At 38.6% G+C, this 14,755-nt stretch overlaps 1 protein-coding gene across 6 annotated transcripts in view; it reads left to right on the top strand.

Annotated features, from left to right (window-relative positions):
• Window positions 1-14,755, top strand: part of WDFY3 (WD repeat and FYVE domain containing 3) — a 265,268-nt gene that overhangs the window by 132,453 nt on the left and 118,060 nt on the right. For 3 of the 6 annotated variants that reach the window (XM_082259297.1, XM_082259299.1, XM_082259300.1), the window contains 3 exons: window positions 2,029-2,149; window positions 7,733-7,950; window positions 9,475-9,710. In XM_082259297.1, the coding sequence (XP_082115423.1) occupies window positions 2,029-2,149; window positions 7,733-7,950; window positions 9,475-9,710 (575 nt within the window). The remainder of the gene's footprint in view (window positions 1-2,028; window positions 2,150-7,732; window positions 7,951-9,474; window positions 9,711-14,755) is intronic. The other 3 variants (XM_082259298.1, XM_082259301.1, XM_082259302.1) reach the window with 1 other exon arrangement.

The raw sequence follows: 14,755 nt of genomic DNA on the forward strand, positions 1-14,755 counted from the left end.
AGATCCCTGGACAAATTAGATGGAGGCTGCACTTGTGAGTCACTCGAGTCTTGGATATGCCACGTAACCCTCCACCTAGATTTTTTTTTTTCTGCAGTTTATATTTTGTTTGATTTTATATTCTTGACTTGTAACTTTTGACATATGACAATGTAGAATAGCGATAATTTTTACAGCTTCAACACCTGCTACACTAACATCTAAATGAACCACTGATTTACACCAAATTGGCTGGGTAGAAAGCAAAATTTTAAGACTTGGAGACAGCTAATTTTTTAAATATTGACCTATGGGAAACATATCTAACCCCTTGACTCAGAATCTGTCTGTAATTGTTATCACTGCATAGAACTGGCAGAGTTTGTTTGCATTATACCATCTGTATCCCTATATTCCATACTGTACCTAGAAGAAAGGATTAGGGGACTATATATGTTTGTCCTGTTCATTCCCCCCAATTGTTTTTTTTAATTCCTGGCAAATCATCTATTTTATAAAATGGATAATTTTTTTTTATCTATATATGCCTTCTACAACATCCATATAGCATAATCCCTGGAATGCAATCTTTCAATCTATGCTTTAAATAGTCAAACTCCTGTTTAAGATTTCCTTCCATAGAAGTATTTCTCCATATGAGGTCATATTCTCACAGACTTGCGCCTTGACTTTCAGCTGTGGGATTTTCTGATAAACTTGGATTTCATTAATACTTTAGTGGATGCAAGTTACTCAAGAAAAGAAGGGGTAAACCAATACTGTACCATTACTCAATCCTCCAAGCTTACACTAAGCAGTGATTTCCCACAATCATCCTACTCTGGTCAATTTCTCATGGTTATAATCAAGGGCAAGGGATATTTGCAGGGTGCTTCTATGTCAGCAAAATATTCTTTGTTATTAGTTTGAGGCTTGTACTATATGCCCTCATGCTGTTCTTTGAATTATAGCATGTCACCAGTTCTAAATGTTTTGTAATCTTTTCTGCGGTGGACTGATGGTGGACCAAGTCATTAGAAATCATATTGTTTGAACCAGAAAAAAGATATACAAAGAGCTAAATTAAACTTTTTTAAAAGATACAAAATTCAACATCTTTATTTTCACATGATAAAAGATTTACCACACATATGTGGCATATTAAAAGAGTATCTGGAATAGGATATACTTGTCCATAAAAGTATCTAGATCACATATCTTGCACTTAACATTCTGCGGTACACCCAGTTATAGTCAGCTGTAGAAGTTGTCATTTCACAGTCTATGAACTAGCAACATCCAACAAATTTCGAACCGTAACTATAATACATTCTTCATCTGGGAACATAGTACCACACTGAAGAAAAAATAATATCATAATGAGACAAAGTATGCTCTATCATGCAACATATCCGGTAGTAATGCACAGCAAAATACAGTGATGACAAATAGTAACTTACACAGTAAGTAAATATGATCTGCCCAACAAACCATCAAGACCACCACAAAAAGGTGGCCTCACCAGGCAAAGGGATGTTGATTTTTGTATCTTTTAAAAAAAAAACGTGTATTCTTAATTTTTGTGTATCTTTTGACTGCCAATAAAGCCCCATTAGATGTTCTTTTTGGTTCAAATATTCAATAGAAGGCACTATTCTTGTTGGAAATCCTATTGTAGCCCATTGCATAATTATAAGTCTTAGTGATACTCTTAGTGATGCAATCTTATTCAGAGAGGTCATATTGCGAATACATTGATTTGTAAAAACCAGGTACCCTGAACTGTACATTTTTTGTTTGATAGAAAAGGTAAAACCTATACTTCAGCTTCCCTTGAATGCCTGACTTCAATTACATCTTTTCAGCTCCTCATTATCATAGAAGTGTTTTTTTTATAGTTTTTTGATGGTTTTAGTCATTTAGGTTAATACTCTGCAAATCAAATTACTTGTTTAATGGCCATCTTTATTATGGCTTTTAGGAGCCATCTATGCAGGAATCCAAAAATATTTAAAATTGCATATTTAACATTCATATTTTTTTAATAAGGATGTGAAGATGACTTTGGAGGACTTGTTTCTGCTAATCTCATTCTTCTGAGAAACCGACTATTGGATATGTTGCTTAAACTGCTTTACACCACAAAGGAGAAGACAACAGTGAATCTGCAGTGAGTGTTTATGAATAGTGAAGATTTTCTTGCCTTTACCCAAGCAACTGCATTTCCGGTTTACTTGGGACAGACCAGTTAGAGATTTGTGGTGTTCATTAAACTTGTGTATAAATTAAAATTTAGTGTGACAAAATGTAAATTTATGTAAAGATCCAGATTACTGTTTAACCCTTTTGCGTTGTGCAATCAAAAATGAAAATTGCAGGTTTTTGTTGGTGGTTCTTTAACAAAAAGCACCATACAGTTCCTGCTTAGTATCTTGCTGCAAGTAACATGCCATCTTTGGGAAGGTTGTTTATGCACTTGAAAGAAAACCAGACCACAAAGTCCTACAAGGTAACCAAATATTTCCCCTTAAATCAGGTAGAAGGAACTGATTTCACCAATCTAGAATACACTATAAACACCAAACTTAGGATGGATACAAGCTCAACCTCCTCCTCTATATGCATTTGAAAATACCCTCTAGAACCCTTTTATAATTAAACAATATAAAGAAAATAACCTAAAAATAAATAAAAAAGAAAGGACAGAATGTGGGACTTTAAATGAGGTCAGTTAGACATAAATTTATTGAAATTGGCATACGCCAGCAACAAAGACACCCACAGAGAAGTAACATGTGATCTATATTACCACAGTAAAGCACATAACATTTCATGATAAGTAAAAACAGGTACAACAGTCATAGATCAATAGTAACAGGTACAACAGTCATAGATCAATAGTAATACATATATTCCATATGCTACATATATTACGGTCTTCTCTGTAGGTTCGTAGTCTTAAACATGTAAACAGGTAAGTATCTGAGTAAATGTAGGCTCGACGCGTTTCATGGACCTCTGTCCATTCATCAGGAGCTTTTGAAAGATATGTGTGTATCTAAAAATATAAAATTATGAGATTATGATGGAAAGATGATAAAAATTGAGAAAAATAATCTATATGTCCTAAAATAGACACTACCTTAAGTAGTGTCGTATGTCCAAACAGCAGTCCAATCTTAGGAGGCAAAGGCAGGATCGACTCTGGGAGCGCCTCACCCAGGGCTGAAGCATGGACACACCCCAGCACAGAGGGGGAAGGAAGGGAAAGCACCACATGAATAGATGACCACAGCAAGATACAGGTCCTTAGATTTAGGGCAACCTTCCAAGGGATGATGATTTAGGGCAACCTTCCAAGGAATGATGAAACAAGTATAATAAGGTGGAGCAAGTACTGCAATTAAATAATATGTATATATTAATTATATCTGTATTTTTATATACTTGGGAGGTAATTTGAATGAAACTATCATCAATCTAGAATTTCGTATGGATAAAAAGGTATACTGGATACATGTAGATTGGCCCAGGGAAGATACTAATAGTAAAGGGCCAGTAAATAAATAAGTGAAAATGTGCGAAATGGTGACATTGAGAAAGGAGTGTGTGCAGATTGGGAAGGATGAATGAGGGTAAAAAGGATTGGAACGATTGAAACAGAGCAAAAAAAGAGAAAAAGGCTGTAGTGCCTATAAAAAGTGTGTAGTCTGATTGAAATGAAAAAAATATATATAAGGGGAAGGGGAGGGGGGAACCTAAAAATAAACACATGCTGCTGACTCCCAACAATGTATATAAGAATTCATCCTTTATTGAAAATGTATAAAAACAACATATATAAATGACACTGCATTTAAAAGAACAAATCCTGAATAACATGCCCCATATTGGCCTCCATTATGTGCATCTAGTGTGTGTGTGTGTGTGTGTGTGTGTGTGTGTGTATGTGTGTATATTCGGGAGCTATTTTCAATGTATACTTCTATTACATATGTATAGTGTGCCCCAACCACGTCTAACCAGATGGGTGTCTGACACCTAGTAAAAGGGGCAAACACTCATATAGTGCTCAAAAAGATTTATACCAGGTCCTTGGAGGATCCCATATGAATGCATGAATAGAGGAAGTGAAATTTGTGCATTTTCTTACAAGTCCATTCCTAATGTGTTTCTATAAAGATCCTGTTTTTTATTTAAGGATCAGCATTCATATAAAGTGGAGTGGATTCACAAATTAAACTTCCCAATTATTTATTGACAGAAGTAAGCGGTTTTTAGAAAGAACATGATGATTCCAACATAATTCATATATCTGTCCCTTTAAATTCAGAGAAAACAAGATGTATAGCACCAGATTAAATGTATTGCCATTCGTGGTCCAGAGGAGGCTTGCTCATCACATGACAAGAGTCCTCTCCAAATTGATGATGGTTAAACTCTTCACCTCCCTCACACGGATGCCTATACACTGAGCAGTGCCATTTATATGGAGATATCCTCAGTCTGCAAACACATCACCCCTGTATATATAGGGATGTACCCTTATAGAGAAAGCTGAGACACCCTTTGCATAGGAACACTTGTCATCACTTTCATATGCTTCTCATACTCCTCTGGCTTTTCATAGGCTCATAAACGGCTTTAGACTGGGATATATGCAGTCTCAATCCACATGTCTATCCTCTTTACATGAAAAAACATTTCCTCCACTTTTGACAAGCATTCGTATATTGGCAAAACTACATAAAGTAATTTGGTACTTATCTTCCCGGTGTCACCACTTATGGTCATTGCTTCAGCAGTTGCCATCCAGTTTGCCAATACTTCTCATGTGCCAATGGTATCAGAAATAGGCCAGAGGAGCAGATAAACAGGGTGCTATCTCCACGCCTGACCGTTTTTTGCTTCAAAGGCTGTTTAGTGCTCTCTGTCTCACTTTCTGCTTATATGAGGCCAAAAATGGCCGAAACTAGGCCACCACGCATGCACGATGTGTCATGACGCAGTGCCCATGGGTATAAGTGGCGCAATAGCATCCTAGACAACCGCCCCCTCAAAATGGCAGAAAAACAGGCCAATGCGCATGCACAGAGTATCACGACGCAGCGCCCATTGTAGTATATAAATGGCGGCATCATTAATGGCCGTGCATTGTGCAATTGCGCATGTGCAGGGCAATACTCTATTGTAACGTAATTCCTCACAATATATGAAGTGCAACAACAATGTATGCCCCGTCGCAGGAAGTACACAGGGAGAATTCCACCATAATGATTTCATCCCCTAGCAATCTCAAAAACACTGCAAATCCTTCAATTAATGAAATAGCACAAAGGATGAGTTGTACGGACTGGGAGATGGCTCCTAATATCAAAACTACATTGCAATCCATTATCCTATATACACTGCTGCCTCCCTATGAGCTAAAAAAAAAATGGATATATATATATTCACATATATTCAAGGGAGAAATGGAGAGAAACTCAGATTATCATTGGGCCTGGGGGCCCTGGTAGCCTCCAGTTCCCAAATCCATCTCATTTCATGTTGCAGGGCCATACGATCATAGTTGCCCCCCCCCCCCCACACTTTTAATATTGGGAACTACTTTGATAACCCACAAACTTAGACATCTTGGATCCCTATGGTGTTGCAATATAAACGACGTGCAATAGGTGCTTTGAGATGGTACATTTCAATATCATAGATATGATCCTATAGACATTTCCAAACCATTCAAATGGTCTTACTGACGTAGAAGGACCCACAGGAGCACAGGTTGACGTAAATGACACCCATAGTGTAACATGTCACCTTATGAATGCACTTGAGGGTTCTTCCCGTCGGCAAGACCAATCTATCACCTTCCACCATATAAGAACAATAATTACATATGCCACTTCTCTGTATTCCCACATTTCAATGTCGTATAGGGGGTTTCCACTCTATAGCACTATGGACTAAAAGGTCCTTCAAGGTACTGGCCATTCTATACACACTTTTGGGAGAACTAGGAATTATTTTACCATTGTAGTATTCATTAATAGGGACCAATGCTTGCCGTATATTTCTTTGACCCTAGTCACCAACTCAATGTGTTGCATGCATAATCACACTTCCTTTACTTTTTCCTCTTTCTTTCCTTGTGGTCTAAATAAAAGCTCATTTCTGTCACTTCCCTTAGCCCGCTTATAAGCCCTATTCAACCATCTGTCTTTATATCCTCTATTGTGAAATCTATTTCTTAATGGCCTCCAATTCAAAATCAGCTGAATCTGAAAAATTTCCCAGAGCCCTTAGGTATTGATGTGTTGGAATACCACAAACCAAAGGTTGAGGATGAAAGCTTTCTGCATGTAAAAGACTATTGGTGGCCATAGATTTTCTTTATAGTTTAGTTTTAACTGTCAGTTGGTCAGTAATCTTAATGACTAAGTCCAGGAAGGTCACCCTCTCACGATGCCATTCACTGGTGAACTTTAGATTATATGGATTCAGTGACAATTTCATAAAAATCTCAATCTCCTCGGGTTCCTGTCCAGAACAGTAGGACATGGTTGATGTACCTGTACCAGGAAAAAATCCTGGACAGGCACACTGACGATGCCCCACTGGAGAACAACCATCTATCCCTTTTTACCCAAATATAAATTGGCATATGCCGGGGCACATTTAGTGCCCATGGTCATGCCTTGTGCCTGGCAATAAAATGAAATTTGTTGTGAATGAGTAAAAATTTCAACATCTTGAGTAAAAATTTCAACATCTTGAGTAAAAATTTCAACATCTTAACCAAAAAAGCATTGTTTCTGTTTATCGATGGCTCTACTACTTCGTGTTCTTTCAATGTCCTGTAAGCCTTTCTCATGAGGTATCGAGGAATAAAAAGCCTTGATATCCAGGGTTACTAAAGTAGTCCAACAAAGTCACACCTTCCAACATAGTTAGCAAGTGTAAAATATCTTTCACATATGAGAACTGGTTAGTTACGAGTGGTTGTAGGATCCTGTCAATGTATTGGCTGACTTTGTTTTTGGACACTTTATGTATTCCCTTGGGACATTTTAGCTTGCTTTTATGGAACTTAAGAGTTGTGAGGAGTTTATTTCAAAGAAACACATGCTGAGAAATAAATAGGTTTCCAATATCTAACCTGCTTCTGAAAATGCTAGTTGGATGCCTGTTGTTGCAGTGCTTGGAGTATACAGCCAGTGAAGTCAGAACTTCAGATTCAGATATTTGATCCAGGTCAGTAAAAAAAAAAAAGTCCAAATTGGTGGATTCCATAGGCACAGCTTTCCTTTGCAGTTTTCAAGACATTGTAAAAGTTTATTTTATTTTATTTATTTTTTATTTTATATAACCCTTTCAAGGATGCCAACTGATGTTCATTCCACCTGGTGTAAAAGGATCTTTAGGCAGGTTATCTGTCTACATATTTAGCTCAGTTAACTTTGAGGCTGATTACTAAAGAACTTTGGAATGACCACATAAAAATTGTGGGAAGATTTACTTTATTATCCAATCATGTAAAAAGAAAATCCAGCTTTACTTATTTCATCTGCACATAACTGGATAATTAAAATTCACACATTTTTTGGGGTAAACATTTGCAAATTGTTTGTAAATCCGCTTTATTGTCTGTGGGACATATTATTTAATTGTATACCTTACAGATGGAAGGGAACATTTTTTGTCAAGGTAAGTTGATTAATTTCTTACATTTCTTTTGCTTTCTTCTTCCATAAAGAGCCTGTGAAGAACTTGTGAAGACTCTTGGCTTTGATTGGGTTATAATGTTTATGGAGGAACATCTGCACTCCACCACAGTGACAGCAGCCATGAGGATTTTGGTGGTTCTTTTGAGCAATCAGTCAATCCTTATCAAATTCAAGGAAGGAGTTAGTGGAGGAGGATGGCTGGACCAAACAGACTCTGTATTGACCAATAAAATTGGCACTGTGCTAGGTAATGTCTTTGCTTGTATGTTATAGCTGGTGTGAAGGAAAAACTCCTGTACACCAAAAACAATCTTTCTCTCTTCCCCCTTCCTGCCCCCTTTATCCCTCTTTCTCTCTCTCTCTCTATCCTCCATCTTTCCCCCCTCCTCCCTCTTTATCCCTCTCACCCCCTTATCTCTTTCTCTCCCCACCCCCCTTTATCCCTCTTTCTTTCTCTCTCTCCCTCTCTTTATCCCTCTTTCTCTTTCTTCCCCCTTATCTCTCTCTCTCTTTATCTCTTTGTCTTTATCCCTTTTGATCTCCCTCTCTCTCTCCTATTATCGATCTCTATTTTCTGTTATTTTTTGAGGATTAACTGGTACATCTAGGGGGTTTTGGAAACCCTTGATTTTTTTTTTTTCCTCCATATCATTTTATGTCTTTTTGTTCCACGGTTATTGCCTATTCTGGAATATCTTTGTAGATGTTCTTAACCTAGTTTGAGCCAGAAGTTGTCATGTTGGATGTGGAGGTTGTTTTTCTTGGATGCTGAACCAATATTCTTCAATATTTTCCAGAAAAAGGTTTTCCTGAAGCACCTCTTCCAATTGTTGCAGGTTAATGGAGATAAAGTAATATTTTTTTCTTTTTTGAGGATTTGTTTTTTATTTTTTCTGTAGTATCCATTGGCTATCTCTAGATCAGTGATGTCAGGGTCTCTGTGTTTGTTATTTGGGACTGTCCATAGGGTGTTCCCTAATGCTTTGCATTCTCTGTAGAACCATTCATGGATTGTTTGTTGGATGGTTTCTTGTAGTTGACTTTTCTCAGCTGGCAAGTTTCTGCAATGGTGTGCAATATTTTGTGGAAGTCTATTGCTGCTTTGTTCACACCTCGTGGGCTTACCCCATTGGTGTTGTTTGGAATTATTGAAGCAGTTTTTTTTCTGTCAGGTCTGTCAGTTACCTATCTGTATTTTGTGGTGGACTGCTGGAACCATTTAAATGATGATGGTGGGTTCTAAAGAGAGGTCTAATGGCGTTTTGGGGATGGTCTCTCTCTTTCTCTTTCTCTCTCTCGCTCTCTTTATTTCTCTCTCTAGCCCTCTTTCGTTCTTTTACACCCCCTACTTCGTTCTCTCTCTCTTTCGTTCATTCTCTCGTTCGTGCTCGCTCTCGTTCTCTCTCTCTCCCGTTCTCTTTCATTCTCTTTCTCACTTTCTCTTTTTCTCCTGCACTTCCTCTCTCTACTTTCTTTCTCTCTTTTTAACCCTCTTTCACTCGCTCGCTCTTTTTATCCTTCTTTATCTCTCCCCTTTCACTCTTTATCTCTCTCTTTATACCTTCTTTTCTCTCTCTGAATCTTTATTCCTGTTTCCCTATCCCTGTTTCACTTTCTTGAAAATAATTGTCCTGTGTATTAGTGTTTTAATCTGCAGGCAACTTGTATCCTTTTCTCACCAGTATTGTTTTTGTAAGTCATGCAATGTTCATTTTTAAGTATTGTTTTTGCAGTTTGCAACAGACTCTCTCTCTCTCTTTTGACTTTGCAGGTTTCAATGTAGGAAGGAGTGCCGGCGGCAGATCAACACTCAGGGAGATTAACCGTGATGCGTGTCATTTCCCTGGCTTCCCTGTCCTTCAGTCACTTCTTCCCAAGCACACTAATGTACCTGCCCTTTACTTTCTGCTCATGGCACTGTTCCTTCAGCAACCGGTCACTGAATTGCCTGAGAACTTGCAGGTCAGTGCACCTGTCACCAGCAACCGAAGTAACCGGGGTTGCCAGGTAGGAATTATCCAGTGAGGCATGTATGTGTTTTGTCAATCTCTTTAGATTAGACAATGAATCTGGTATAATTACTCTAGAGCTCTCTCATCATTTCAGTTTTCAGAAACACTAGAACATTTTTATTTCTGCTCCACTAATGTCTACAAATAAATCTTGCATATAAGAGCTGAAACTCTTTTCAAGGCAGGGCAAGTTTCTTTTAATGATCTTATAATACTAACATTTCTATATAATTAAATTAACAATGCAAGTGATTGTTGAGTGTCTCTTAGTTTTATTTAGTTTTACCTGGCCCCTCTTGTTAAAATAGATATGCTTTTTTCTCTACAAAATGTGCAGTATATTATGTAACATAGTAAGATTTCAACTTTAAATTGTATGGATTTGTAAAAATAAAAACCGTAAAATCCATCTGACATTACAAATCTTTTCACTTGCCCTATCACATTTTCCAAATTGAATGGTTGTGCAGAGATTATTTTTAAGCTTAATAAACTGGTCATGTATCTTTTTTTCTAAAAACAGATAATGTTTCTGCCTAGCTTAGTTATGGGTGGAAATCTTTCTCCCAAAGATGACCAAACATGGATCAAAATTCGGCTGGTTCAGCAGGGACCAGCCTAGATTCGATCTATGTATGGGCAAGTTGATTGTACCCAAGTCGATCCATCGATCAACTTGGGTACAACCAGTCTGATGGATATTTATGTTCAATTTTTATGTTTGATAGGAAATAAAGCGCCCGTGGTGGAAGGAAAGAAACTCGAGTCATCTATGGGCTGCTTAAGACTCAAAGGGTTTTATGCAGAAAAAGTGTTCTGTAATAATTAATTTTTTTAAAGCTGCTAAAAAGCCGAATACCCCACAAATCATCTCAGAAATCCTAATTATTATTATACAGGTTTATAAAGAATATACAGGATAATTCAATTGTATATAAATCCAAAAACAAAAATATGCTACACTGTGTGCATCATTATTAGGCAAGTGAGTATTTTGATCAAATCATCATTTTTATGCATATTGTCCAACTCCAAGCTGTATAAATGTAAATGCTTATTGGATTTAAGCATATCCGGTGATGTGTATTTGTGTAATGAGGGAGGGTGTGGCCTAAGGAGCTCAACACCCTATATCAAGGTGTGCATAATTATTTGGCAGCTTCTATTCCTGAGGGCAAAATGGGCCAAAAAAGAGATTTAACTGACTCTGAAAAGTCAAAAATTGTAAAGTCTTTCAGAGGGATGCAACAAGATATTGGGGCATGATCACAGAATCATCAAAATTATGTTGCAAATAGTCAACAGGGTCGCAAGAAATGCATTGAGAAAAAGACGCAAATGAACTGCCAAAGATTTGGGAAGAATCAAACATGAAGCTGCCAGGGACCCATTCTCCTCCAGTGCTGCTATATTCTAGAACTGTAACTTACCTGGAGTGCCCAAAAGTACAAAGTGTTCATTGCTTATAGATATGACCAAGGTAACGAAGGCTGAAACCTGACCACCACTGAACAAGACACATAAGTTGAAATGTCAAGACTGGGCCAAGAATTATCTGAAGACAGATTTTTTAAAGGTTTTATGGACTGGTGAGATGAGTGACTGTTGATTGACCAGATGGATGGGCCTGTGGCTTGATCAGTAATGGGCACAGAGTTCCACTTCGACTTAGACGTCAGCAAGGTGGAAGTGGGGTACTGATATGGGCTAGTATTATTAAGATGAGCTAGTTGGACCTTTTTAGATTAAACGTGAACTCAAAATCAACTCCCAAATCTACTGGCAGTTTTTAGAAGACACTTCCTTCAAGCAGTGGTACAGAAAAAAGTCTGCATCTTTCAAGAAGACCATGATATTTATGCAGGACAATTCTCCATCGCATGCATCCAAGTACTCCCCTGCGTGGCTAGTCAGTAAAGGCCTTAAAAATGAAAGAATGACGACCTTGCCCCCTTCCTCACCTAAACTAAACCCTATTGAGAACTTGTGGGCCCTTCTTAAACGGGAAATTTACGGTGAAGGAAAACAGTACACCTCTCTGAACAGAGTCTGGGAGGCTGTGTTTGCTGCTGCACAAAAAGTTTGATCATCAACAGATTAAGAAACTGACAGATCCCATGAATGGAAAACTTATGACTGGTATTGAAGAGAAGGGTGGCTATATTAGTCACTGATCGATTTTTGTTTTATTTTTTTAATGTCAGAAATGTTTTTTTGTAAATTTTGAGTTGTCTGCTTATTATTCTCACTTTAAGCCCCCGTTCACACTGGGGCGACCTGTCAGGTGACCTGGTCACCTGACAGGTCGCCGTAGGTCGCCTGCCATACAGAAGCTGTGGACCCGTTCTAATAGGAGCGACACAAGTCGCTCCGACTTAGAAAAACGGTCCGGAGCTTCTTTGGGGCAACCCGGAGCGACCTGCATAGACTTCAATGTTATGAAGTCCGTGCCGGCCGCTCCGAGGTCTCCGAGACCTGTGTGGTCGCCCAGGGAAGTCGGATCGCCCCAGTGTGAACGGGGCCTAACAGATCGAAATAAACAAGTGAGATGGGAAAGTTTTCATTTAGTTGCATAGTAATTCTGTACAACAATAGTTGCCCAATAATTGTGCACATATAGATATTGTCCTAAGAAAAGCAAAACCTCACTTTTACTTTCTTAATTATTTAGGTTTATTAACATTTTAGATTGACTGAGAGCATTGTAGTTGTTCAATAATGAAATGAATCCCCAGAAATACAGCTTGACTAATAATTGAGCACAGAGTGTATACTGCAACTTACCAATCCTTAAATGTGATGCCTGCGTTAGCTCTCTTTTTTTAGGCTTTTTTTTACCTTTATTTTTACCTAATGATCCTGTCAGTAACACACTTCCTGTCTTAGGGTGTTTATGCTTAGTGGTGCCGCTCCAAGCTGAGGTGTGAAGCCCTGCTGGTGCTCAGGATTACAGGGATGCTTGCATGAAAATTAACTCATCCAGTGAGAAGTGAACATTAAAGAAGAAACCGCTGAACACCTGAGCCGATCCTAGTAAGGAGGTATACATGTGAAGCCTCAGTCAATGCTGCTCCTCAGACCATGCCCTCTGACATGTCCAGGGTTGTGGTCTGAGAAGCGGCATTGACTGAGGCTTTCACATGTATACGTCGTCTCTATGATTGGTTCAGGTGTGCGGTGGTTTCTTGCTTTCCTGCCTTAGAGTGGCTACAGAGCCACCGTTGGACAGCAGCATTGTCAATCTGTGTAGAGAGTAACTAGCAGATTTAGATGGACTAACAAATTGAGAGTTAGAACTTTATCTAACGCTTTTTAACCGCTTGCTGCCAAATCATGTACCTGGTACGTAATTGTGACTTCATTTGGTTGTATGGGGGTGGTGCCTGCAGCTGTAGGCATCACCCCAGTACAGGTTTTTAGAGCAGACAGTCGGCTCTCTTGTTTATTCTCTAGGAAAACTGGTTCTGGTGGCAATAAGGGATTCCCTCACTTTGGCGGTATCTCACTTCCTGTTTTAGACATGAAAAGAAAGTGAAGGGAAATCTCCCCAATGGTACAAAAACTGACAGGAAATACAACCCTCCCTTAGGCCTTTTCACACATGCAGACCGTTTGTCCGTTTTTTCTTCCATCTGTTGACGGATGAAAAACAGACATCAATGCATCTCAATGGAAACACAGATGTACCGGTAAATGGCTTTACATCTGTTTACATCCACTTCTGTCAACATCTCTTTTTTGGAACAGATCAAAGCCCTATTTTTCTTCAGTTAAAAAAATGGATTGGACGAAAAACGGATGTAAATGGACAAAACGCCCGTTTTTGCATAAAAGAATGGATCCGGGACTCAAGTGGTTAAGGAATCTTCTCTGCTGGCAGATGTAAAAATCTGAGGAAAAACGGATGTTAAACTGGTGTTTATTTCATCGTTTTTTTTCTTTGAGAAAAATTGACTGAACTGATGAAACGAACAGCCCTCGTGTGAAAGGGGTCTAATGGCGCTTTTCCACTGCATGGAACCGAACGGTTCGGCTCGCTTTTGTGCTTTTCCACTGCATGGTACCACATAGTACGGTGTAGGAACGGTTCGGTACGGTACAGCGGCACTTTTCCACTACATGGAACCGAACGGTACGGCTCGCTTAACCAGTACCACCTTGGTTGTGGTTCCAAGAGGGCCGTACCGATACCATATCCCACAATCCTTTGCATGCAGCCTTGACTGTTTGTCACTACCAGCCACTGATTGGTCAGAGAATCGTTGTTATCCCACCCACTTACTTTAGTACTACTTTAGTGGAAAAGCAAACCGTACCGAACTGTTCCAACACCATACCATGTGGTACCATGCAGTGGAAAACCAAACCAGGCCAAGCAGGGCGGAGTGGAGCGGAGCCGGTACTTGGAGTGGAAAAGTGCCATTACACTATCCAAAATGGAAAAAAAAGGTTTGCTTTTAGTATGACTTTAAGCAGTTACAGGAAACTTTTTTTTTTTTTTTTTATTATGGGATAAACCATTGTAAGCATCCCTTTTGGTAAATGGTTTGTCTCAACCCTGTAACTACCACTTTGTCTGGACAACTTGGTTTGTTGAAGGTTAAAATAACACTTGCTGGCTATATCATGAGGTAAAAATAAAGCCCAAAGCAAAAAAGGAAATAAGAAAACTATTGCAAATATCACATTTAGGGATTGGTGTGCTGCTATACATTACACATTTATTTTTGAGTTTTGATATATTTTAAGTACACTCTTAGTGACCTATTAATATGTGAGTTGTGTATCTGATATATAATTTGCCTAAAATGAGAAGTTCTGCTTCAAACCCTGCTCTTTGTGGTTTGATATTATTTAATTTGAGGTTCTCTTCCCAGCTGCCACATGTTCAGCTTTTTATAAAGAAAGATTTCTATCTCTTTCTGCGGTGAAAGTTCACTGCTCAGAATCAAGGCATAGAAGTAGATTTTGCCTCTGGCACCAGATGAAACTAGGAGGGTGCAGATTCCAGGCTTTACATTGCTGCTAGTGCTGTAATTG

Source organism: Pelophylax lessonae, assembly GCF_965119305.1.
Source record: "Pelophylax lessonae genome assembly, chromosome: 1".
In the NCBI taxonomy this organism is placed as follows: Eukaryota; Metazoa; Chordata; class Amphibia; order Anura; family Ranidae; genus Pelophylax; species Pelophylax lessonae.